This window comes from Sylvia atricapilla, chromosome 6, assembly GCF_009819655.1.
Source record: "Sylvia atricapilla isolate bSylAtr1 chromosome 6, bSylAtr1.pri, whole genome shotgun sequence".
In the NCBI taxonomy this organism is placed as follows: Eukaryota; Metazoa; Chordata; class Aves; order Passeriformes; family Sylviidae; genus Sylvia; species Sylvia atricapilla.
In genome coordinates this window covers 44,302,452-44,329,551 of record NC_089145.1, presented here as the reverse complement: position 1 = coordinate 44,329,551, position 27,100 = coordinate 44,302,452, and the positions used below count along the sequence as shown (strand labels likewise).

Sequence of the window (27,100 nt, the reverse complement as noted above, 5' to 3'; positions counted from 1 at the left end):
GCTACGTTTGGTATCCCAGAAGTCTTTCTTAATAAATGTGACTACACAAGGCCACCTCACTTCTAAATAATTTGATTTTAGATTACCACCATGTACCTGCACATTTGCAACCTTGTTTAAAGGAATGCTTTAGCAGACATCAGATTCAGGAGAGACATCAAATACATTGTACAGCATTGAGGTGCTGCAGCAAATGTGAGATAATTCAGAAAACTGAGGAAGATTCCTTCAAGAAAATTGCAAAGCTCTTAATACTTTAATTGAAAGTATAAAAACTATTTCCTTTACAGAAAGTAGTCAACAAAAATTACCAGGATTAAAATACAAATGGAATGTTTGATATAAAATCATTTGAGAGTGGGAAGAAAGAACAAGAAAAAGAGCAGAACGACACAACAAAAGAAATGTATACTGTACAATGGAATTCTAAAAATTCCTGCCATTAGTAGGAGCATTGGAGGAAGACTGACTTCCCAAAAAGCAGGTGTTCAGACCAGAAGCAGCAGATCCACCTTCTCTGCTACTCACGCACTCTAGCAAATAACCCATATCAGTAGTTAACAGACAGAAGAGAGACTGTTTCTAGTGCACAAACAGCCCAGAAATTCTGGCCCATGGATTACTTTTGGATCCGTATGAATGCTCAGGAACAATATGGCTGGTAGACTTTGCAAAACTAGTTATTCCAATACAAGAGCCTTTTTTTACTATTATTGATTGTGGTAGGTAGTATATGCAAATCCCTGTTTACTTTACTACAGATCATACTGCTGACTTAAAACTGAAATACTGCTGAATTTTAAGAAGCAAACAAAGGGATAATTTACACAGCAGCAAAAATTCGGTGATTACATGAAAGTCATCATCAGCCTTAAGCAATAATGAACCTTTTGGGATAAAAAGAGTAAATGGGCTCTTTCAATGAGTCCTGCTAGCTTCTGTGGAAAGATCCTTTTCCCCTTAAATAGACAGGTGTACCCCAAATGTCACCAGTAGGCCCAGTGTCATGTAAACTGACTCATGGTCAAAAAACCCATAATTCTGCCAGGGATACCAGACAGGTATCTGCTGGGTCTGTTTCCTCTCTCATCATTCCCTGAAACTGGAAGAATAAAGGAGAACAATACTTGTGTTCCTGATCCCTTCACAAGTCATCCCAAGGCTCCAAAGTCTCTCTTGATTCCCCACAGACTTCTACTGAAACAGCTAAAGAATAGTTAAACAGCTTAATTAAAACCATTCTTTAGGTGTTTGTTTCATCTAGCAGAACAGATCTGATTTAAGAAGCCCATCAATTTCCAAAAAAGAACATGTGATACTTTGGAAAGGAACTGTACTGCCAAACAGGTTCCTGAACATCTCTGCATAGTTTTAAAAAGCAGCATTTAAAACATTAAAATTGCTATCACAACGTAACTGTTCTAGAACTACTTTACATGACCATTTTTTAAAGTATCTGTCTATGGATCTGTACCTTATGAAGGTCCTCCTTTTCTTGCCTCAGTACTCTGCACTGCTTTTCTAGTCCTTTCAACTTGTGTATGGAGTCTTCATGTTCCTGTCGAAAAGCCACTGCATCCGCAAGCTGTGCTTCCAGTTTACTTATATCTGTAGATTAATACATATTAAAGATAACCTAATTAACACCAATAAAACAAGCCACATTACTCATGCTAATTGATATCACTTTGCTTGAAAAATCAACTTCTTTCCTATTCCCACCATTTTAGATTATTGAAAGTAGGGGGACATTGATACCTGAAAATAATTCTGTATTTCTCTGCCCCAAAGATTGTGATCTCTAAGTGAAAATGCCTTAGCACAAGGCTTTGTTTTGTTTTTGAGGTATACGACTTCTAGGCCTTGAAAATATTAAAATAAACTTGAAATATTCCAATTCCAGTTCTAGTAATGTGTTTCCTAAATAGTTTTTGTTATGCAACAAAAAGGCAACAGTCATTAGAGCATCCAGCAAGACAGGCAAAGACTATTTATTTTCTAGATAAAAAATAATGAATAGTTTGGGAAAGAAATATCCTGCACAAGGTAACCTGGAGACCTGACTGCCCATACTCCTGGCAGCTTGTTCTCGCTTTACTTGCAAAGACAAATAAACAAATTTGATTTGAAATTATTGGTTTTAAGTGCAAAACACCCAACATAGCCACCTTTATATACTCCTGCTCGGTCTCACCGTTTCTAAGAAAATGAACTGCCTTCTCTATTTGGTTTTAATTACTACTTCTATTAAACAAATAAATAAGGAATTTCACAGGGAATTAATTGTCTCACTCAAGTTCCACTGATATCTGTGGCAGAACAGGAAAATGGACCCAAGTATTCAGGATCCCAAGCACTGCTGTAATGCTTGAAGTATTATTCCTTTTCTTACTTCAGAACAAATGTCCTCCCACCCTACATGAACCAATGCTACTTCTTTTCAAATTAGGAAACACTGCTAGAATTTATACTTAACAGGACATCACTGGTTGAAGAACTAGATAAACCTGAAAGACTAAATCTTCATTTCTAGATAAACCTGAATGCAAAAGCAGAACTTCAATCAAACTATTGTGATTCAAACCTAATTTCAAAATATGCAAGAATATAATTTTTGGAAGATAACCTACGCAGGAGAGCAGAGCTGATTTTTGCTGTGCATACCTACAAAAAGGTAGGTATGCACATATTGAGAAATGAAATAGGGAAACGATATTTTAAAAAAATCCTCATCAGCAACTCAGCATCTGAACTCACACTATACAGGCCTCTGTAAAACTCTCAGCCAAGTCATTAGGATTCAAAACTACCACTTTGTTTATCACTGATTCCCACTTAAAAATTAGGTGTTAACAGGAGGTTTGCACGGATAAACTAATAGCATTGTCAAACAACAGATTTTTCAGTGATACGGATGAGTCAGTCTTCCCTCAGGACAGATGCCAATATTTGTTTTTCTGCAACGCTCAGTGCTTCCTAATTAATGCATCACCAAACACAGAAACACAAAGGGAGCAGAAACTCAGAAATATTTAAATGTGAACTACTATTACACATCCCCCTATCTACTCCTTTATGTTACAAAAGAGCGAGCAACCAGACTTCAATCTCCTGTCTCTTACATCTGCCTCCAAGTAAAACCTCTTCAACACAATACTCCTCCCCAAACGGAGGAATAAGAACATGATCTCCTGAGATTTTTAGGGAAGCAAACATCACACAAAACATTTAACTAAATCCATCCACACAATTAGTCACACTCTGGACCTCCCATGCTAGTATGTGCTATCAAGCCAAGCAAACAGGAGGACTAGTTAAGTACTCATCTGGAAAAAACTGAAATGACTCTTAATATTGAATAAGCCTTTAAAAAATCCTTTGTTTTTTAAATATCTCAAGAACATTAATGCTACTTATTGCAAAATAAATTGCATTACTATAATTACCATGCCAGAGGCTTACCTGTTAATTTGTTCTTCAACCGTTCAATTTCTTCATTTAGTTTTTTAATCTCCTTATCACGGCTTGTATTTGCTGTAACACACACTGGACCTTGGAGACTCTGCACTGTCTGTGTAGATTCTTAAAATCCGAAAAGAAAGGAAAAGATTTTCAATAAAATATTCCAATGAGCAAAACTAAGAATCCAAATAAATATAAACCACTAACCTTGGAGTTTTCTGTTCAAATCCTGCTTTTCTTGCTCTAATTTCCGTATTTTCTTTTCATAGCCTTCTATTTGTGAAGTGTTCTTTAAGTCTCGCTGTACATCCGTATCTTTGGTTACAGTGTCAGACTGCAGCACACTCTTTAACGTGCCTCTATCAGATAAAGAGCTGAAAAGAAATACATAAGTTAGGACATTTTAATAAATACTCACAGCAGTCTATAGCTGGGACATGCTGGGATTCCACCAAATATGCACCTTAAATTTACAAGTACAATTAGTGCAGTAATTGTTACTGCAGAGACAATTGTCAGGGTAAAGTTATTATTCCCTAGCTACTGTGCATGCTCCTGTAGAAGTAAGATACCTGCATGCAGAACTTCAATGATACAGATGTACCTTCACTTCACAAACTGCCTAAATGATTGAAAGTGTTAATATTCATGTAGTGGTTTTAGTTCACCAATTTTTGTTTTACAAAATTAGCGTAGTGGTTTAAGTGCTACCAGCACACTCTCCCATGCCGAAGGTTACAGGTACCTGTCAGAAATGGAAGCAGTAAGTGTACCTGCACTGAGATAGCTGAGGGACAGCCCCAAAAGTTTAGTTTAAGATTTAAGTTAAGGCACATGATCTCACTGTGAAAAAGGATGACAGGCATATTTTGGCTTCATAGGGTAACAAACCCCAATAAAGAGAAATAACGGAATAACAAACAGGCCAGAATACCCTAAGATCATATAGACAAGTATATGTTTGAGAGATCTCTGAAGTCAGATGGAGGCCATTTCAAAGATATGCAAAGTGAGCCACTTTGTTCATGCTCAGAACCCTTTCTGATAACTTGGTCTGCCAGCAGGACAGTGGAGCAGTGAGATAATCCTGAACAGTTCCTGGCAGATGTCCAGCGTCGACAAGACTTGCTCTCAGCCTCTCAATGAAGGGACTGCAATTGACACATCTAGTCTTCCATGTCAAATAGAAAAAATATTAAATACAAAAGCACCTAATCTTGGCAAACAGGATCAAAATATGTTCAGACATTTGAAAAAAAAAGAAACCAAGGAAGAAAAGTTTGGCCATAGGTATACCTATGGACATCCACCTCCCTATATGTTTATAAAAATGAGAATTCCCAGGAATTAGCTGCATTTGGGAAACAAGTTTCCTTTATAAAACATATCCTTTGCTTACCTGTCAGTTGTGTACGTAAACCCAACGAATGGTAAATGCAATCCAGAAAAGCCTGTATGAGAACTTGGTGGCACCACTTCCTGCATGAAAACAACGTGCATGAAAACCCAAGAGAGAACCCATACAGAGTGAAAGGCATTTCATTGAGCCTCAACAGTTAAAAGAGAGACAGCTAATGGAAAGATTTTTCTTAATACACTAACTGACAATTGGCAGTTATGCTCCACTGCCCCTGGACAAGCTTTATTTCAGATTAGGTCGCCTAACAAAATGACTTGAATTTCGGAGCCTCTTGAACTGGCACTTGAAAGGGCAGCATTTCAACAAGTTCAAAGCACAATGCAGCCAGTAATAGGAACCCCAAAATTCCAAGTTCCTAATTAAAAGTGACCTGGCACCAAAATGCATGCTGTTAGTCTTTAGTGTTCTAGTTATGTCAGACATGTAATCAAAAAATGTGCCAAAAGCTCTTAATTTCTTGGAATACAAGCTGGTGTACAAATTAACACAAAAGCTCTCCACTCCTCCTGACCCATTTGTAAACTACAAGACAATAGAAATGGAGGAGTGCAACACCAATGTTCTCTACTCCAAGAAACAACCTCTTGCTTCTTAAGTCAGTGGAGAAGTAGCAGAATGAGTCCTCTCACTTGCACAGCTGTGCCTGCAAGCTACACAGAAAATATATTCTATTTCTAAAGACAGATTTTTTTTTCACCTTTGAAAAGGTGTAGATCCAAATACTAGCTCCCTATAAAGGTAAACTGAAAGGACAACTAAGAGGCTTTTTCACCTACTTAAATAGGCTTTAACTTCAACCACGTAACAGTAATGGAGTCTGGCAAGTGCTACCACTTAAAAAAGCAGCTCATAATTTCTGATAACACAAAATTCCAAAGAGATGAAAAACTTGAATTTTTTACATTTGGAGTGACTCTTGATTTTGAAGTAGGTTCTGCCTACTAGCTTACAGTGCAGCAAGGATGCATATTTCCATTAGTAATATCTAAAAATAAAGACTCACTGGATTTCTTAGTACATCATCATCTACATCAAAGTTTGAGGTGTCAGAAGGACTGCTAACTTCTGGAATGTAAGGTGCTTCTAGGTTTCGGATGTTATCCCAATTAAGTCCTTCAAAGAATGCATGAGACTTAAAATCCTCTATTCCATTCTGTCCCAGTCTACGCTCCCTGCTGCAGATAAGTCGCTGAATAAGATCTTTTGCTTCTTCAGATACATCTGTAACATGGGATGGAAACTGAAATCGTTCCTAGAAAACAAAAGCCACAGAAACTTTTAGAGAAGGAATTAATTCCAACTTTCAACTGTCGTTTCAAAAAACCCATTAAATTACACCAATAAAACTGGAAATGAATAGTCAAATATTGTTCTAGTTACAATGAGCAATGACAGAGCACAATTCAATACATTCAGTGAGAGACCTTTTGTCTTATAGTGGATTTCAAGTACAAGAAATCATTTTCCAATTTCTTTAAAACAGATCTGTCTGATCTGTGACTACAGTAACTTTGTTAGGAAAAGCAAACTTTTTTTTAAGACATGCCGGGATTTTTACACACTACAGTATATTAAAGATCCTACAATAAAGACAGACTGGTATTCTTACTCAGAGATCCACTGATTTCCTGGAGATGTACTCCTAGAGAATAAATTAATTACAACTCTTAGATCCCCATGACATTATTCAATTCTTTATGTTGTCATATTTAGGAATGTATTTTTCTAATATATAGGCTAAATACCTGTTTTTCTGACTAAAATATTATCAACATTTAGAAAATATTTCTATTATCATAAACAAACATAAGATCTAAAATTTTAATTACCACTAATAACTGTAATGACTTTAGACTAAAAAAAACTAGAGCAGATTTTAATTTTTATTTTGTGATGATTGCCTACATTTTTCAACAAGAAAATCAGCATTTAGAGAAAAATTTTAATTTGTCAAAGAATTAAATTTCTGCAGTTCAGAGAAGCAAGCATTCCTAAAACCTGAACCAACAAACCTACACAACATCAGCCTAAAACACTGTGTAAAAGCAAACAACTACCATCACTTCAGTATCTTTAAGTGGTAAGTTTCTCTGTAAACAAACTCAGAACACAAGAGATTTAATACAGCTCTTACTTCATGATTCATAATCTTCCCATAGGTTTCCACTAGTGACTCTGCATAGAAGGGTGTTTCACCATAGAGCATTTCATACATGCAGACACCCAGTGACCACCAGTCACACTCAGGCCCGTATTTCCCCATTCCATCTTCCATCGCTTGCAATATCTCAGGAGAGATGTAGTCAGGAGTACCCACTGCTACTGATGACTGTACCTTAAAAATAAGGCAAACATAATTCTCATAAGTTTCAAGTTTCTCTCAGCAACTGTCCTGTTCAAATACTAGTATTTGTGACAAACAGAGACACCACAACATGATTCTGGAGAAGGAAGAGATGCATAAATTCACAGCAACATAACAAAGAAAATATTAAGAAAGTAACAAAGACTGCAAAGATTAAGTTCCATTCTACTGGTACATAAAATCAGTTGATATGTTTTATTCCCAACACAGTAGAAACCCAAAATAATCACAGATACTGTGAAAGCAGAAATACAGAATATATTTTGCTTTTGTGTCTGTTTATATTTTAAAACTGCAATTTACTGCCCAGAAGTTGAAATGAAAAATTAGTAAGTAGGGAGACCAGGTCCTACTCCTGAATTTTACAGTTACATTTGAAGATGACTGAATAAATTTCCTGACTTAGTTTTATTATGTCAGAAATCACTCAAATGTTTATTGCCTAAGGTGCAACTGCATGTACTACAGGAATAAGGTGGAAAAATCACTCTGCACTAGCAGTAGGGAAGCCCTGACCATCAGGGCAGACTAATCCCTAGGAATAATGTTCTCAATTCTCCTTCATGCTGCATTTTTATGGTAAAGCTTTGACAGGCATTTTATGACTAGAGAACATCAACAAGATGTGAGTTAGTGCCAAAACCAGGGAATGATGCTGCATGCCATACTTTGGCAGGACTGGCACCCCTGGAAGTGCCCTAAATGAGGCAAAACAAACACAACCTGTCACAAGCAATCCAGCTTTTAGAGGTAAATCCAATCTGCTGCACAAGATGGCCAATTACCATTATGTTGCTGTTCCATTTGTCAAAGGCATATAAAATAAAATGTTTATTAATTATAGAATCAAGACAATAATTTAGTTTGGAAAAAGCCTTTTAGATCATTATGTCCAGGCGTTAACTGAACACTGACAAGTCCCCCTAAATGGTGGCCGCAAGTGCCATACCTACACATCTTTTTGATACCTACAGGAATGGTGACCCCACAACTGTGTGTACCTAACCGGTGCAGCAGGTCACCTTTCTCCCTTGCACTCAAATCAGAAGAAAAAGTGAAAACCAGAAAAATATAGCAAAGAATAACCCAAAAAGTTAGCAGCCTGTAAAACAAGGAGATAAAGATGTCAAAAATGCATTCAAGTATGTTGAGTTATGCTATACCCTCAATTTTTAGTGTGTCAGAAAGTTCACAATCTCTATCACATCCCTGATGCACACTGATGATGTCTGATCTCTTTAAAACCAGCAACTCACTTACAAGATCCCACCATCAACGACCCAAATAAATTCTGCTTCATACATACTGTGCCATCTTCACTCATTTTCAGACAGGACCCAAAGTCTGCCAGTCGTATGTGGCCGTTCATATCCAAAAGAACGTTATCAGGCTTTATGTCCCTGTAAGTGAAAAGATTTAAACATACAGTATTAGTTCTGCTTGTAAAGATTAATCTTGTATCAAAATAACATAATAGACTTTTAGCCACTGATGTAAACTCTTTTTATGGTTTTATTTATGACTCTCTCCTCCTGACCAACCTTAAATCCCCAGTTTTGCACCATAGAATCTGAGCTTCTTTTCAAGTGTGAAGTTCCAAATGCCACTACACGTGTTGAAAAACTTAAAAACTGTACAACCCCTTCAGTTTAATCTTTGAAAAGGACACCAGAATTATTAGGAATAAACAAAACCAAGGTGCTCTAATACACCTAAAACAAGGTGTATTAGATGTGGAAGCTGACAATGGCTGATTTTTAAGACGCTGAATTCAAGTTTTACACTTGACATTTGTGAGAAAAACCATGACAGATTTAACAACGGTCCTAATATGTGTAAAAATCCAGCCAACTTGATATATTTTCCCAACACAAACTTGGATTAACCTTTATTAACCAAGAGCTAATGCTCTGAAATTAATTACTGAAATGTCACTAATACTGCTAGCTCATTAGCAGTATTAATACAAAATAATAAATGTTAATCTATGCCTGCCTACATAAATTTAAATGCATATTTACTTGTGATAATACACAAAAATATGTGTTGAGAAAATTGGACTATGTCACTATGCTTCCCCAATAAATTAATTAGTAATTCTACATTGTTAAACTTATTCCATACATTTCAGTTCCAGATATTGTCAACGTTCCACAACCACAAGTTAAGCTCAGTAGTTGCAGGGGACTATGAAAACTAATATACAATTGTACGCTAATTTGTTTGTTTGTTTTTTAAAGAACACTGCTCACAGTGGCACTTGCGGCATGAGCCAATCTCCGCTTGGCATGCAGCTCTCACTTGCCTCAGGGACCAGTACTGCTGTTCTGAAAGGCTTAATGGCTCCTCTCTGAGCTCCACTGTCTCCTATCTATGCCTAACAGGTCTATAAGCCCTTAAAGGGTCCTTGAAACCCTCTCCAGAGCAATCATACTTCCTCCCCTAATCCATTCCAGTTGCCAAGCAGTAATTTCTTGGGCATTGGCACATGTCCTGTTCAAAGCACGTGTTTTGGCCACAGAGCCACACACTCCTATTGCCACAACAGACCTTCATTCAGCCCTGTGAATAGACATAGCTGCTCAGTAAGTCAGGCCACCTTCCTTGGAAATTGGTGCAATGGTGCCTCTGGTGAACTTCTCTGAGGCTGTAACATTTTTAAACCCCCAAATATTGTCCATATTTACTCACAGCAGCTTTAGAGAGTTTAAGTATCTTTTCAATTTTTAAAACAGCAATCAAAGTGCAAGCAGAAGAGTTCAAAGCATTATAGTTGAGAATTCCCTATGCTTTTTAAACTTTAACTGTGCAGCTACTACCAACCACAACCTAAGTTTACTCGATGGGTAGCCACTGATTCGGAATACACATCTTGTGTGCAAAAACAATTAGACCAGCACATGCCCACTGATTACAAAACCTGTTCGAGAATGACCTCAGGTAAGGAGATGCATTGATGTTATCATGGGCTTACTCTGCATAAATTTTGCAAATGTCTAAACATCTGTACAAAGTTCAAACCATTTCAAACTGCTTCAAACTTCTAGATTGCTTGGACAAAGGCAGATAAATATTTATTACATGAATTGAGAGTAAGTCAAGAGCCCTGATTAAAAATAGAACACTTTAAAAGGTTAGTCAGATAAATGTCACTGCTTCTGATATCAATCCATCAAAACTTGATATTTAAAATAAAATGGCTAATACAGCTATTATACAGCATAAAGTATAATACTAACATAACTACTACAGTAGTTTGTTTGCCTTTGGCTACTGTGCACATTTGCATACATAGCAGTAAATTTGGGGTTAACTTCATATAACTGTACATGTATTTTCTGCCAAATGAGAAGGTATTTTACCTGTGCACATAATGCAGCTCATGTATGGAATGTATAGCAAGCACCATTTCACCAATGTAGAACCTAGCCATATCCTCAGGAAGCTTGTCTTCAAACTTACTGAGAAGCGTCAGCAAGTCACCACCAACATAGTAGTCCATCACTAGATACTGAAAATGGAGAAATAAAGCAATCAAGTACTGAGAGACAGCTGGCAAAAAAAATAATAATAAAAAAATAAAGTTCATCAGTTAACTCCTGGAAAAAACCCTTTCACTATTTTTCTTCTTTGCCTGTGGAAAGTAGTCAAAATTGGTGGTCTTCTGTTTTACTTTTATTTACTTACTTAGTATAAAAAAGTATCATATTCCTTTAATAATCACAGTAAGAATGGCACATCAGCATTTAGTTCCTACAACAAAAAAACCCCAAACAAAATATGCGAACAACAAAGAAGTAAATCAGGATGAATTTATTTCTGTCTTAACTAGTACCACAAAGAAAATGACCTAATATCACCAAAACTAATGTATATTATTGACTCCTAAATGGAAAATTTCCAGAGGATAATGAAAGAAAAAAACCTACAGTTAAAATCAATATTTGATGCAGCTTACTTTAAAATAAACATTTCATTACTACTTTTAGTTTTGGTATCATCTCAACACTACTCATTGTTCCTGAAGTGGCACTGATCACATCAATGTCTTCAAATACTCATCTTGGCACATTCCACATCATGGATACACAGCACAGCTGGCAGGAGTTTGATGACACTATACATTACATTACTATACTATACATGGATGCCCATAACAAACCAAAAGCACTGTCAAGCCAGAGGCACTAAAGTGGGAAATTTAGAAGTCAAAGATTAATATTCTTTTGAATCTATTTCAGTGGAAAAGTAAACAGCCTCCTAGACCAATCATGCACCATCCTATCCATGGGAAGGACCAATACTGATAGGGTGACATGAATGAAAAGGACTCAGGCATGCTATTTATTTCTCATATCACAAAACAAGGATTGTGTTTCAGGTATTTCCTAGCAATATCCACCTAAATCCAGACCATCACTTCAAGTAAAATGACTTCATCTAGTACAACCAGTCTTGAGCCATTTTGTTCCATGTTTCCCAAGATCATCTGATGCGTGGTTTTAGGACTAACTTTGCTTATTTTAGAATTAAGTTCCCAAAGCCATCATCTTATTTTTCTTCTCAAAGTAAAGCAACCTAGAATCCACTGTCTTTTCCACAAGGGAAGCAAATCAAAGAAGATAGAAATGCAAAGAACCTCAAGTGCAGTATTAGCCATTTCTTCAATACCTTTTGGATTAAAGGAGTGACTTCAAAAGCCACAAGTTTTGGTATTTTTCTCTATTTTATTCAAATTACCACTTAATCTCACAGGCAAATGCATCATTTATGTTGGAATCAACCTGTGAGTATTGCTCCAAGGAACTTTAAACATGTACTGAACACTGTACACACAAAACACTTACATTTGAAAGCAAAATGCTACAGACAGAAACCATCGATCTTCTAAAAGGGACATTATCTTGAAGTATTTTATCTAAAATTCAAGGCAAAGAGACTTTATAGAACCTTCTGTGGGAAGTGAAATATCCTCCCTGTCAGAGACAAGGTAATGCACTTCTGTCAGCTCCCAAAGCATTTATAACTCAACAAGAACTCAGGTGACCCATGAAGGAAGGCACCTGGATCACAGACAGATGGTGAATCTTGTCTATGAGGAAGCAGAACTTTATCAATCTTTCAATTCAAAATGATCTGCTTGCCAAGAGGTGCTTCTCCCTTCCTATGGGGTTAAAATAAAACCTATTCTGATGCTGAAATCTAGCAGTAGTGCATTTCTTCCAGGGAAGTGACTACATCAAATGGTGAGTGTAGTTAGAAATCAAAGGAAAAAAGGATATCGAAATACTCTCATGAGTACCCAGAAGCCTTTAAGAAGCTGACAGTAGTCAAATACACATATGCTCTTTTTCATTAATGAGACTGGGAAAGAAAATTAAGAGATCTGAATCTGGGAGATCTGAAGAGATGGGGAACTTCAAGTTTTTCAATATTCATGGACTATGTTTTGCTTATATCGCTTCTGCTTCAGCTAAATCACCAAAAGCTTATTTAACCTATCTTGGCATAAGCTGTCTCTTATGAAAACTTTTTAAGAACCAGAAAAAAGTTATACAGCATTTCCATGTAATGTCATTTGAGAATTGGCTGTTTAGAAAACAGAAATGCATGGTGCATTTACTTGAAAGGTTTTAAAACTACAAGAGCAGAACCAGAAAATGAACTCCAGAACATATATATTTCATAGAATTTTGTATTTCTTGCTTAAATATAAGTTGTGCGGTATCAAATGCTCTGTCAATACTAAAGGGAGAGAATAAAACTCTACGTACTTTTAGACTCTCTAAAGGCAACTACTACTTTTCTACATTAGTAACTTACTTTTTCTTTGTCTCGTTTTGGACCCTGTATCATACAGCCAGAGGAGGCAGAGCACTAGGTGGGGGAAGACACAAGGCTCTCCCTCTGCTCAGTATTAGCTTGTGTGGTTTTGCATTTAAGAATCACTAGATATAATGCACAAATATCACTGGGAGGAAATACTGGAACCTTCCTCTGCAAGAAATTTCTCTTGCAGAGGACCAGGTTGGAAAACCAAGCTCCGTTGTCTGTTCTTGTTTTCTTCTCAGCTTTGTATTCCATTGTACAAGGACCATGGATGAACAGCACAGCTAAAAAGCAAACCAAATCTGCCCAGGCTCTGTAACAAGGCAGCACTCTCCAGGATCAGGAAAAATGTAGCTATAAACTTCTTCAAGCTCCAAAGAGAATTGAACAGAGATCTATCTCTTAGCCTCTGGACAAGTACTACAGAAGAGAACCTTCTGTCTACATTTTTGGATGAATAGATTTCTTGATGTGTTTCACCTTTTCTTCATGCATCATTTACAATGGTGACTGAGCTGTGGATCCACTCCATCTGTGAGCACCAGACATTTACAGGAGATGGTTTCTGAATAACAGACCAAATTGGAAGACAGCATCTCAGCACATGCAGAAGTAGACCTCAGGCAAGCTCGAAATCTGCTGACTTTGGCTGCCGGGCAGAACTGTTGCCTTCTTAGATACTGGATCTTAAATTGGATGTCTACATTCTGCTGTCAAGTGAAACTTCAATATCTGACCACCTCTGGGAACTTTGGGAAAAGATTCCACCTCCATGCTGTCTTTGCTATTGCTTGTTATCTCACACAGCCAACAATTTTTCCTTAGGTAGCTCCATTCTTACAAGCTACTTGGAAATACAAAACAGAATGCTTTTTATACAACTCTGAAGGTTAGTTCTGTGGGAATCTGAAACTACAAGCTGATTTGAAATCATGAGGCAGTGCCAGAGATAACTAAACTGTGAGAGATTGAAAATCTGGACCTATCACAAACCATTCAATGGAAATAGCCTGTATATGAGGGCCTAAGATGTGACTACTTCGTTTCCTATGATGCAATGCGCTCCTTAGTCTAAAAATACTCCTAACATGACAAAGTAATGTGTTTTGTCTCAGCATCTCTGGAAATGTTTGAGCATTTACTAACTCTCGCTTAGTTCCTGAACTCTTTGGCAGTCTTTTATCAATACATTTTTTCTTATTTATATTAATGACTTGCTATTGTGCTACTGAAGTGTCAAGAAGGTGAAAACTTTCACACTTCAGCTATGTCAGATGTTAAGGAAACAGCATGTTTGGAAAGTCAGCCTGAAGTAGCCACAGGGAAGCTCTGTGGTTCAGTATATTGCAGAATATTGGGGCTTAACTGACTTTGCTCCTAACCAGTGCCTTGCAGTATGCTGTGACTAAAGTAAACAGGGCTTGTATGTCACAGTTCTAGTAACCAATCATAAAGAAACGTCATACAAGTACCAATTTTCTTTATAAATGTTTGCTCAAGTCTCTCAAATTACAGAGATGGCCAATCTGTTGATTTAAAAACGTACTTCATAGAAATACTTTTAAGAAATAGGATCTTTTTTCCCCCTAAGGATTTTAGAACACCTTTTAAATTACTTTTGCCCATTTAAAGCAAAACCTTACTTTAAAAGACATTATGAAAGTTTTTTAAAAAATATTTCTTACTTTCACGGAGTTAACACATCTCAGATTACTTCACTGCAACCTTATCCAAAATACTAAATTTGAACATGGCATTTTTTATGCAAGGGGAGATTAGTTAGTTTAAGATGCTTAACTAAATTTCTATATACTACAGTCCTACACAACTTTCTCACTCTCCTGGAGTTACAGTCAGACCCTTTGAAGTTTTGCTTCAAGGACAAAACAAGAACATTGAAACACTGCTGTGAGGCATGAGGTGGACTGATTTAATGCACCAATATTTTTAAAATATACCAAAAATGAAGTTCTTTCACAACTCAGAGCTTTTATTTACTGGTGAATCAAACATACCAAATAGTTCTCATCTTGAAAGGCATAGTGCAATGTAGTAATCCACTGACAATCTCCATTCACCAAGACATTTCTCTCCTCTCGGAAGCAAGCTGTCTGAAGGAAGAGAGGGGGAGAAAAGCCATTGTCAACATCAACAAGTAGTTTTCACAGGATGAATATATATGGATGTTTTATGGGATTATTTCAAATTACTGAACAGAGGTCTCTATTCATTGGAATTCAGTCTACACAAGAGACATGCCAGGGAATCTCTGCAAGTTTTAGTTAGGCATTCACTCACTCTAATCCTGACTGCGACTTTAAAAAAAAACAACAAAACCAAACCAAACCAAAAAAACCCAAACCAAATGAAAAAACTTCACCAACCTCCCCTCCTCCACCCAAACCCCAAAAAACTCCCCACCAACACACAACACCCCTCAACACCAAAAAGCTCACAAGCCAATTCAAGTCAAAGCTACATTTTGTTTTACAAAACATTTTTAAAAGTCAGAAAATAATAACTTGTCACTACCATCTGCAGCAGAAAGATAATGGCTCTAGGAAAGCAAGTCTGATTCTTCTGAAAAAGACCTCTATGAAAACAGTTTCGTGTATACTTTTATCACACTACAGTCCCAGTTCCATACACTGCTAACACACTATGGAAATAAGCATATTTTAGTATTACTGTCTTATCTTTGTCCAGTATAATACATTTTCATTTTCAATAATTTTTACTTCAAACAGCACACTACAACACTTCAGAGAAGCAAGCTCTGCGTAACAGATTTTCTCAGCATCTTTACATAAAACCAACTTTCATAAACTTCAAGCAAGTCCTCCCCAATAAAAGTATATTAATGTTTTTATTGGATCAGAACTATTATGAAACAGACCTTGGGACTCTTCTATACTCTCAATCCAGAGAGCATTATCACAATATTTGAAAGCTACAGATTGAAGTGTTTGGAAGTTTCTAGAAAAGAACTGATGTTTTTTGTTGTTGTTGTTCGTTGCCACTTCTTCAGATGTCTTAGAAAATCTACTATGGAAATGTGCCTGGGAAGCCCAAACCTTCCTATATACTGACTGCACCTTATGAATGTATCTCCAACTATTTTCCTATCAAAGGAAGCAAAGAAGACCGTGCTGTGGCCACTTTGTAAATTAGTAATCACTGGTGTAAAGAGAAGTAAATTGTAATTAAAAGCCAACTGAGTGGTTTAACGGTTTATGAATGCAAGGCCAAAGTAGCGCTCTGCAAAAAAAGGCTGGCAGCTACAGCAGCTCCAAGTAATCCTATCCCCTTCCCACAGCACCAGAGCACAGCACTTCTCAGCTCTCCTGGCACCACAAAGTGCGGAGGCTGCCAACACAGAAAACTAGTTTGTTTATTTTTGAAGACATCAGTCCCTTGATCCAGTTCACTGTGCAACCTCAAATAGCGAGGAATGTTATGAACACTGAAAACCCAGGAATGCTGCTGAACGCTGCATCATGAATTCAGAGCACAAAATTCTCCTTCTCTGCTTACACTAGCTTAAAAGGCCTTGAGAAGTGACTTGAAAAAGCATGACAGGCTACCTAATCAGCCAGTCAGGACTTATTTGGAACTGTCAACAGTAATACGCTAATGACTATGCATTTTGCTGTGAGAACAATGAATACAAATGGTCCTTATCAACATAAATGGCTTGCCTATTTTTGCTTCCAACCCATTTATGGATGTCAGGTGATATTCACTAACCTTTCCTTTATTTTAGTGGCTTCCAACCATATGGGGTTTTTCTCCTTGCAGCTAGTACATGAATAAGCAATTATTTTGCTAACTTCTTGCTATGTTTTATGTCATGCATAACAAACCAGTGTAATGTGCTTCTTAACCCCCTCATAATAATAATGTTAATGTTTTTATATAATAGTAGATGAGGTGGATTAATAAAATATTTGAAGTCTGCTTTTTCAGTGGAACTCTCCATTTAAGAGGCTACTGTATTCTTGTAGGCTTTATTTTAAAAACTAACAGGTTTTACCACATTTGGGAAAATTTTAACCCCCAGATGTTGTATGAACTTGATATGCAGGTTGTAAGGTCCTGCTTATCCAGAAAAGCGAAATCAAGCGAACCGACTGATTAGGAAAAGACAAAGTGGTCCTGCAGAGAAGACAGTTCCTTTATTGTCCTTTATAGATGGGGAAAATCAGCAGAAAGAAAATTTCTTTTGACTGTTACTTTTCTGAAGTTTGTATTGGGAAAACTATTGCTCATTATACATCCTTCATGCCTGCCTGAGAGGATAAGACGAGTTAGTTGCATGATTAGAATACAATATGTAAACAGCTGTCTTCTCTACATGCAGAAGCTGCATCTACTTAGGCCACTTAATGAAATCACTTTAAAAATGACTGAAGTGAGGCAGCATAGCTGTATTTCCATTAGAGTTTGGGAGACCCCTGCAAACATTTGTGTTTAAAATAATTCTATACTGACCAATGAATTAACACAGCTGAAATCTGCATAGAAAGGCACCAAATTTCCCTCCTACAGGGAAAGGCTTAATGCAGAACCGCTGATGCAGCACAGCCCAGGGTGTGAATTCTCCTGACAGCTCAAAGGAGAGCCGGGTGGCAGCGGCTGCTGCCGCCTCTAAAGAAGTGCATGGATGGATGGACAGACTGTGACTAAATCAGGCAAAGGCAGCGGTGAAGAGAAGCTTAACAAGAGGGAGGAGATTTTGTCACAGGAAAAGGCCTGGCACTGACTCACTGAAAGGAAGGGAGGGACTAGGAAGGGCAGGCTGGGGGGAGGAGGTGTCAGGAAGGCAACAGAAGAATGGGACAGGGAGGGGTCTGCAAACTCAGACCTCAGCAAAGGTGCTCCTGCTTGCCCCTTAACAGAACTGCTGCAAGTCCTGATGCACTACATGTCTTTTCTCTTCAAATCTATAGCTCATTTATCTGCTAACTTATATAATATTATGTATGTGCCATAAGGTTTTCCTCCACCATGGAGGCGTATGTATCCTAGAAATATCTATCCTAGAAAACTGCTTCCCACTATGTATTCTTAGTATTGTTTTCCTAATGTGTGAAGTACCCATTTGCCTTTACATTTACACAATTTGTTGTGACAGTGCACACCTCCCTTTGCCAAAAACCGCTTCTTAAACAGATTTACCTTCTTAACACGTTTTGTTTTACAATCTGAATCTGATTCCAAAATATTTAGTTCCAGTTTTACTAGCTATATAAATCCTGTTACAAACTGTAGGATGCAAAGCTCCTTAATGCATGCTTTCTGAATGGAAGAGAAGAAAGACCTTTTACATAACATTTTTGTATACAGCTGTGAATGTCATAGTAGCACCAATCTCAGCTTTCATGTAGTCTTTAACTTGCCTTTACTGTAAACAAAAATCTGGCCAATAAATTCAGGGTAAGAACTAGGGCAGACTGTCTGGTAAATGAATACACAGTAATGCTGAGACAACAGATGCCTGGAAGGGACTGTCAGACTTGATTGCATTAAAACAGCTTAAGAAAAAAAAAAAAAAAGAGAGAAAAGAATGAAGCTCCTATGTTCATGAAATAATTCTTCCTAGTCTGAAAGAGCTTCAATGTAATCTTCCTAACGTAATTTTAAAAATTCTCTGTGTTAAAAACCGTATTACTTACCTCTGCCCTTTTAAGCATTTCCCATTTATTTAGAATTTTCATTGCATAAATGCGCTCTGTACACTTCATTTTAACAACTGCAACCTGAAACAATAAGATATCTTTATTTAACAGGAGCACAGTCAGAAAAATACAATATTTAAAGAGATCAATACTCACACAAAAGCATGATCAGAGAAATACAGTTTTCAAACAGCTTAATGTTCACAAATCCATAAAATAAGTTACTAAGGAATCATCAGTGATCAACTGATACATCGATAAACTGCAGTCTGAGTCTTTGCTCCTGTATTCCTCCAACATTACTACTACGTGCTGGATGCACCATTGATGCACCATGTGTGGTCAAGAGCTGAAGAGCTCATGATGAAGTACACGGGGGATGATACAGGAGGAGCATTAAGCTTTTCATATGAAGATGTGTAGTAAAGCTGCATTGTTTCCCAAGAACAACTGGGGCTTGTAGTCCTGCCTGCAGCCAGTGGGGCAACATTTTAAAAGGGCGGCCTGAGAAAACAAGAAAGGCTGCTGTCAATAGAAGTACACTACATTTGACTAATTTGTTTTTACATTTCAGGTCTCAGAAACTTGAAAGATACTTGCAAATTAGCATGCTTTTGTGTACTGTATACAGATATTTTAAAAGAAAAGAATTAATTTATTTACCATTTTGCTTACAGTGTTTTACTACGCATCCTATGTATTAGATTGGCTTACAGTGATCTATTATGAACAGTAGCTCTGCACACAGCTGTAAGTGGAAGAAAAAAACCAAGAATACAAAAACTTCAAGGCTTAGGAATGCAAAGACTTTATTTTGACCGTGACTTGTATTCTCAAAGACCAAAACTAATTCTTCTTGTGGTAATGCCATCATTTCCACAAAGTTCTTCCAGTTGGCAGAAGAAAAAGAGGCATCATGACTAACACAGCAACATTTTCACAGGACTATGCATGGACTGCTTGAATATTTCTACTGCTATTTCTAGTGCTTCTCAGCTCATCTCTATTTCAGAAGCAGAAAACCACCCAGCTTTCATTGCTTCCAACCGAGCTCTGAATAACTGTGTGAAAAGGAATGACATCACCTCACCTCTTCTATTGCTTAAAAACTCTTATCTAGAAAGGATTCAGCTACAGCAGCTTTAAGAAGCTGCTGACTATGAAGAAAGGCTGGAATAGTGCATCAAGCAGAGCAACACTATAAAAGTCTTAAGTCTTGAGGAGGGAAGAGGGAAATGTAGTATCATCCTGCACATTACCAGTAAAGAAGTTTCAAGTGAGGGGCAGGGAAAGTACTGCTTCTCTGGTAACACAAGAACAGGATATTCACATTTACACAGACATCTCACCCTGCAGGAACATAGCTCAGCCCTCCACCCCTTCAGTAAGTGAAGCTCCACTCACCAGGTGATGTAGTGGGTGACAGCACCTTGTATACAGCTGGACAGTCATGTAACAGACACCCAGCTCTGAAAAAAGGTACCACTGCAGGAAAGACAAGGGAATCTGGCCCTGGAAACAGCTGGGAAAGGCACAGCACTAGGCAGCAGCTTCTCTAAGTGAAGTAGAATATCCAGAGTTACATTACCACCCCAGTGTCTCCTGGCCTAGAAATACCTCCCACAGACACTGCTCATGCTGCAAGGCAAGGATGAGCAAGACAAGAAAGTCTCCATCAAATACACGAGGTTCCTTGGCACATAGGAAACTGTTCAACTGACCTTCAGTAATGGCCTTAAATGTAAACAGCCTTGCTCTTCTCATCACAGCTAAAAGTCATTGTAAAAACCTCTCTTCATACACTTAATTGGGTCATTACCCTGATCCAGCTGAAGGCACACTCTAAGTCAAACAGTGCATTAAAAGCTTTTGAGAAACTGCAAGGCGCTGACATTACCCACTACACTTGTTAAACTGTTCCAGACAGAACATAGTGACTGAGGAAATGCCCACACCTCCAGTGCAGGGACAGGGACAGAGCAGCACGAAGGTTACCTGCTGCAGAGGAGGGATTACCTACTGCTGAGGAGAGGTCACCTACTGCAGAAGAATGAACCGATGCTCTGGTTGCAATTACTGAGCGTAGCTCTGTGAGCCCCGGTGTGGCAACATTCAAGTTTCATACCACAAGTTGAAATGAAGTTTCATTCAAGTTGTTCACACCATAACACTAGAACTGCTCAGCCATTTAAGTACAAATACAGTGCACAAATCAGAGCCCAGATAGGCATCTACTGCACTTCATCTAAGGCCATCACTGTCCAAAGACACTGCAGGATATCACAGGTGTGGAGCATGCTCAACTGCTGAGGAGTGATGGGAACCTGGCATCATAGAGGGCAGGCACAGCTGAGGAGCTGTGCAAATGTTAGAACAAAGTAGCAAATGAAACAGGCCTGGAAAAAGAAGAAAGGAAAAGAAGAAAGGATGCCAAATCTGTAGGACTTATTTAGCAATTCCCCAGTCACTAACTATATTAGTGCTATTTATTTTCAACTGAAAAGAGTGCTTTAAAAAGACCAATTTAAACTTTCTGGAGGAAGATAATTGTCTTCATTGGAAGAAAAAGTATAGTTCATGAAAAGAAAGCTGACTCATATTTTCACATTAAGTGGTTATCAAGTTATGGCACCAGTAAACACACTGCTGCTTTAGTTATAAGGGTGATGGTGGGACAGTTTCTCATGTCAGCAGAAAAATTCACTGAACCACACAGCAAATTAGGCAATTTGCCATGAATTTTATCTCTGGAAAGAAATCTTAAGGCTGCTGAAGATAACTCATAGAGGTGACAGAATTTTTGCCTCACTAGACCTGACTGCTCAACCAATTCAAATAATTAGGATTTTTTAAAAAGAAAACAAACAAAAAGCATAACCCAAACTTCACTGATGTCTGAACTGAAACAGGGAAGCATAAACAAAACTATGCCCTGATAAACTCAGTGCTATTATAAGGAAGAATACTGTTACAGTATTGGAAAAGATAAATTCTTCCATAAAATATCTCAGTGTTTCCTCGAGTTACCTTTATTTTACTTTCTTCATCAGGTGGCAGCATTTCTAAGTTTACTTTTGTCATATAATGCTTTGTCTCCTTCTGAGGCATTGCAATAGAGTTGTTTTTACTTACTTTTATATTAATTCTTCCTTCTCTGGCATACCTCAAATTCAGTTACAATAACCACACTGACCACTTTGTGAGATCAAACAGAGGCCTCTTATACTGCAGTTGTGCTAACCATGCAAGATGTCTGGTTTTAAATATGATGGCTTTTATCCTACATACCAATCCACCACATCTACTAACGTAAGGAAAAACCATTCTGTTGGTGTTCCAAGGTATTCCAAAGGACATAGATTTGTACTGCTACAAATGCCTGCTTTTAAGAACAAAAGCATTGTTTCAATCTTCAGAGTTTAAAAGTCTACTGGCTGAAAAAATGCTCATGTTATGCACAAACCAGGATTTAATATTGGTATTCACTCTCCACTTCCAAGCCTAATACAATTTATATGGTATTAGAAGTTTAAAAAAGGAAGTATGTCAAGGATAATGAAAAGGAAAAAATGCACAAGCAGAGGTATGATAAAACAGCTTCTCATGAAGAAGATTTAATAAACTAAAATATTCCAGGCCTGGAAGAGTTAACAGCTATGAGAGACACAAGAGAGCACGAATGTCATGGAAAGGATGAACGGAGAACAACAATTTGCCGTTTCTCATAACACAGACATTGAAAAGCATCAAATTAAAAAAACAAAAACAAAAAAACGGTAACAAGAATTAGTATAGAGTTAGTTAACAAAAAGGAAGTATTATTGTCACACAAAAGTTCTGTAAGTCAGCCACAGGCTGCTGCAGCCACCTATTTAGAAAGTATTTGAATACAGACATGCTTAATACCTGAGTAACACACACTGCAGTGTGGGCGTCAGTGACTACTGACCACTGAGTTAGAGGGGTGGGCTGGGGAGTCCCTGAACCCCCAGCCACTGGAAACTGAGGATTCAGCTATACTCTCTTCTTGGATTTTTTCCTACATCTCTCTACCTGGCCAAACGGGTAGGACATGGGCTGACCAATCCACACACCTTTGACCCAGAACTACTACCTTTAATACCTGTGTCAAACTAAGGAAAATAAAACTTACTCTCAATTTGCATCTCATAATGCCAGGTTGGAATGCACAGTCAGGAGGGCCAAATGCTCAACAATCACAGAGTAGTCTGGTAGATATTTAGGTGATTCTATTTTATTAAGTCTTAAAAATGTGACAAGAAACAATAGCAGATGCTATTATAGTAGTTCCCCCACCACTGCAAGCCCCTTCCAGTCTGTATGGATTGATCACCATCTGATTTCATTAGCAACACTAATGACTGGTCATGCTCAAGACTGAGGCAACAGGAAACCTGCAATAAAGCTCAAGTATGTTTCCTCAAGGATTTCAGAAAACCTAATGAATCCTAGTGCTTACCCTTCAACCAACTTAAGACATATTTATGTCAAAAACCAAATGACAAGTGAGGCTAAAGCATAACTGAGATCCAGCTATGGTAACCACAAGCCACAACATCCTATCAGATTTGTATTGCTTCTGCCATCCATTTCCTTCCCATATTTTGTGTCTCTGTTTCACCTGCAGTGCAATAAAATAAAATAAAGAACCAATAAAGCTAAAGTAGTTTTTCTAGACTTCAGCAAGGGTTAGTATTTTGCTTCTTGAATTGTTTTATAGGAGTATTTTGATCTCCAAAACCTACTCAATACTTAGGGCTGCACTGTGCAAAGCCTTCCCAGATCAAGTTCCACTTTTCCCAATGTTCCAATGAAATCTACAGGGTGCAAATCTGAGCCAAATCATCCTCTACAGACATGACAGAACTTCCCACCACTGTACTTTGCCCTCTGAGTGACATGATGAACATTAGTAAGCAGCATCAAGGTACAAATTTTCTTTTATGTAAGTATGGGGCAATAAAGTGGAGAAAACATTTAAATATAACACTGGCTTTCCAGAAAACAATCAAGACAAATACTTCTAAAAAATCATGCTGGCATTAATTTCAAAGCAGAGACAAAAAACCATCACTAGGACACTGTTCATGTTCATGGCACCTTAAACTTTCAGGTAAAACTTATCTGACGGGAATAAGGTGAAACTGCAAAATGTTCTCAGCTGAAGAGGAACACAGACATTTAGGTGATAGTACTTGTTCAAACAGCTCATAATGGCAGGTAGTTAAGAAGAAAGGCAAACCGAGTCTGGAATTCACAGGCAGATACACACCACTGGGGATGGGTAAACATTACTGCCTTGCAATACAGAATCTCTGGAAACTCCACACACAGCCACACCTCAGAAAAATAAACTTCATCTGGAGCAGGTGTGAAAGAGGATGATTGAGGCGATCAAGAAACTAAAATGCCTCTCATGCTACTGTGGGAATAGAAAAAGCCTTACTCGCTTAAAAAAAAAAAAAAAAAAAAAAAAAAAAAAAAAGGCATTACTGTTATTATTCAATGCCAGGGTGGATGGGGCTCTGACCAGCCTGGTCTAGTGAAGTGTCCCTGGCCCATGGCAGAGGGGTTGGAACGAGATGATCTTTAAAGCCCTTTCCAATAAAAACAATTCTATGATTCTACCTAAAAATAAAATCGGAAGCAAGGGCATCAATAAAAGTGGATCATAAAAGATCTCCTTAGTCTAACAGACAATAAAATTACATGGATAAACCAGTGTAAAATACCATGAATTAACCTTTGACGAGAACTTGGAAAGGCTTTAGACATTTGAGGAGAGATTTTAGTCAAGCCTTTCAACTGGGAGAAGAGACAAAATGTCATTTCAGATGTAAACAATTTACCCATAATGTCTTATTACCAGATTTATAATCGAATATTACATTCATTTCCTTTGATTAAACCTTGCTTATGCCACTTTTACTCTACTATTTCTGTCTCATGCTATTGATACCTTGCATACCAGCTACTGCAAAAACACTGCAGGAACTACTTTATCCTCCTGACACTTTTAGAGAGGAAAAAATCTTTTATATAGAGCTCATTAGTTGATAGTTTTAATACTGCATCTTTGAGGAAAAACTAGTTTGGGCTGCTCTATCAGTTTTTTTAATGCCTATTTTACATATAAATTTAAAAACTGCAGTGTCTTTTGATAGAGTTCATACGCCATGGTGCAGATTTCCAAAGCAAAATCATGGGTTTTTGAGCATACAGTGTATATCCTTGTGTTGTGCAAATAAGAAATGCCTTACAAGTACCAGCCAGAAATATTCTGCAGAAGAAGAAAGGCCCCCAAATAGCACCTAAGCCGTTCCCCAGGACCGGGGGGCCTGCAGAGACAAATGGCTGCTCTCACAGCAGCACCACAATGAACTGTGTGTGTCTCTCCGGCTCCTTGTAACCTGCCTGTCTCCATAGTTACTTGGTGCTGCCACACAAACACACAAGGAGCTGGGGAGGACTGAGATAGCAACCAGCTCCTTTGAAGCATTTTTAAAACAAAGCAGCTTCTTTCTTCATCCATTTCCACAGCAGAAAATAGATTGCTTTGATTTAATTTTCTTTTTTCACGAAGGGCATATTAAAGAAAAGCAGAGCTAATTAAATACTTCTTTTGCACCGTATTCTGAATGCTTTGACTCTTTGAATAGTTGAATGAAAAGTGTCCTATGTGGCGTGCAATACTCTGGAATTCTATTAATCTACTACTAGGATGGTATAGTCCCTGCTGGGCACCTAAAGGGAGCCACCAAAGTTTCTGAATAGGTGAGACAGACTTAATTGCAGTCCACAGGCTCCCTGTGCCCCAGGTTAATTTCTAGAAGTACATCAAAACACTGAACTCAGTACCCTACAGCTGTGATTACAAGGTGAAAAGGGCACAAAGAGCTCTGCCTCTCACTGCCAAGCACCACTGACCACGGGAAGCCTAGGGTTTACATATTCACTTCTGACTCTCACTGCAACCTCAGCCTGTATCTCTCTCATTAGAAACTACATCAGTAATCAGAACCTGTGGTACAAAAGGGTCAGTCTTATTCTCTCACAGCCGTTCTTTTCTCCTGCAAACACATTTTTCTGTCTGTTGATCCCAGCTGAGACTCTGACTAAGCATCCCAAGTTGAGGTGACGTATTATTACCGAACACTACACAGATCAAGTCTGTACACAACAGCATTTACATGAAAAGGTATTTCTAATCCATTCAGAGCAGTAATACTTAGGTGGGGCACATTAAGAGTTTTAGTTATTTTAAAGCTAAGCAAGACCAAGCAGTTCCACCCTTCTGCTGGAACCACAGTAAGCATTGCTCATTCAAGAAATCTCTGCTAACAAACGAGGGAAGGAAAACAACTATTTCAGTCTCACGCTGCCAAATTTCCAGGAGGTGTCAGCCACGTTATACAATCCAAGTTCTCAAACAAGGTGCATTTTGACGCATTTTTCCTTCAACAACTGCTCTTTGACTGGAATGTGTTGATCTATAGCAGTGTGCCTAAATGGTCTTTTACACAAAATGAGGACATGGGACCTTAAAGACATACAAGCACATTACTGAGGGCAGATAAACCTTGCAAAGAAGCACAGGCAAGTGTTTATAGAGCCGCAGTCATATATACAGTGTCCTCTTCCTATCCCTCTCACCCTGCTGTAAGCACAATTGCTCCCTGTTCCTTCGGCATGCACAGCCAAATACCAAGCACGAAGAAAGCACTTCTCAGGCTGGCCTGAGTTTCCCAGGTAGGCACAATCCCACCAAGCACAGGTTCTCAGGACATCTTTTCATTTCAAGTAACGGTCCACGGTGCTTCTAAATGAAAGGAACAGTCAGGCACAGGCAAACTTCAAACCACAGGTGGATTGCTTTTTTGGTTTCTTTGTTGTTTTGGTGTGGTTTTCTAAAGGCTGAAAATCTGCAAGAGTTTTGCATTCTAAGCTGATATTCCTTAAACTTTCTAAAGACTGTATTTTCACTTCTGTGTAGTTTGCAAAAGTGATTTTCACTCTTGTGTAGTTTGCGTGCTTTCCGTGTAGTTCACAAAAAACTTCATGCTACACAAATTACTTTCTTGTCGACAAACACAGACTTCTACAGTCATTTTATTCATAGAAACCAGAATTAAGATAACAAAGTACCATTTTACTTCTGATTTTATTTCTGGGGGCTTTTCACTTATTATTAGTTTTGTTCCTTGTGGAGGTTCTCCCTGTGTACATGAGTTACTTGCATGTATGACCCAGAAAACGACAATCTGAAAGTAACACGGGGGCATTTACAAAAATGTTCCACCCAGCTGGGTATATACCCAGGCAAAT

General features: G+C 38.0%; 1 protein-coding gene across 11 annotated transcripts in view; it reads right to left on the bottom strand.

Moving 5' to 3' along the window:
- The window catches only part of CDC42BPB (CDC42 binding protein kinase beta), a 90,717-nt gene that overhangs the window by 31,181 nt on the left and 32,436 nt on the right, over positions 1-27,100 (bottom strand). For all 11 annotated transcript variants that reach the window (XR_010743851.1, XM_066321753.1, XM_066321744.1 and 8 more), the window contains exons 3-12: positions 18,752-18,835; positions 15,092-15,187; positions 10,610-10,758; positions 8,554-8,647; positions 7,017-7,217; positions 5,886-6,134; positions 4,862-4,941; positions 3,670-3,836; positions 3,463-3,582; positions 1,475-1,608 (exon numbers count right to left, since the gene is read on the bottom strand). Coding sequence is in view for 10 of the 11 variants with exons in the window: in XM_066321753.1 (XP_066177850.1) it covers positions 1,475-1,608; positions 3,463-3,582; positions 3,670-3,836; positions 4,862-4,941; positions 5,886-6,134; positions 7,017-7,217; positions 8,554-8,647; positions 10,610-10,758; positions 15,092-15,187; positions 18,752-18,835 (1,374 nt within the window). In the remaining variant the exon portion in view is untranslated. The remainder of the gene's footprint in view (positions 1-1,474; positions 1,609-3,462; positions 3,583-3,669; positions 3,837-4,861; positions 4,942-5,885; positions 6,135-7,016; positions 7,218-8,553; positions 8,648-10,609; positions 10,759-15,091; positions 15,188-18,751; positions 18,836-27,100) is intronic.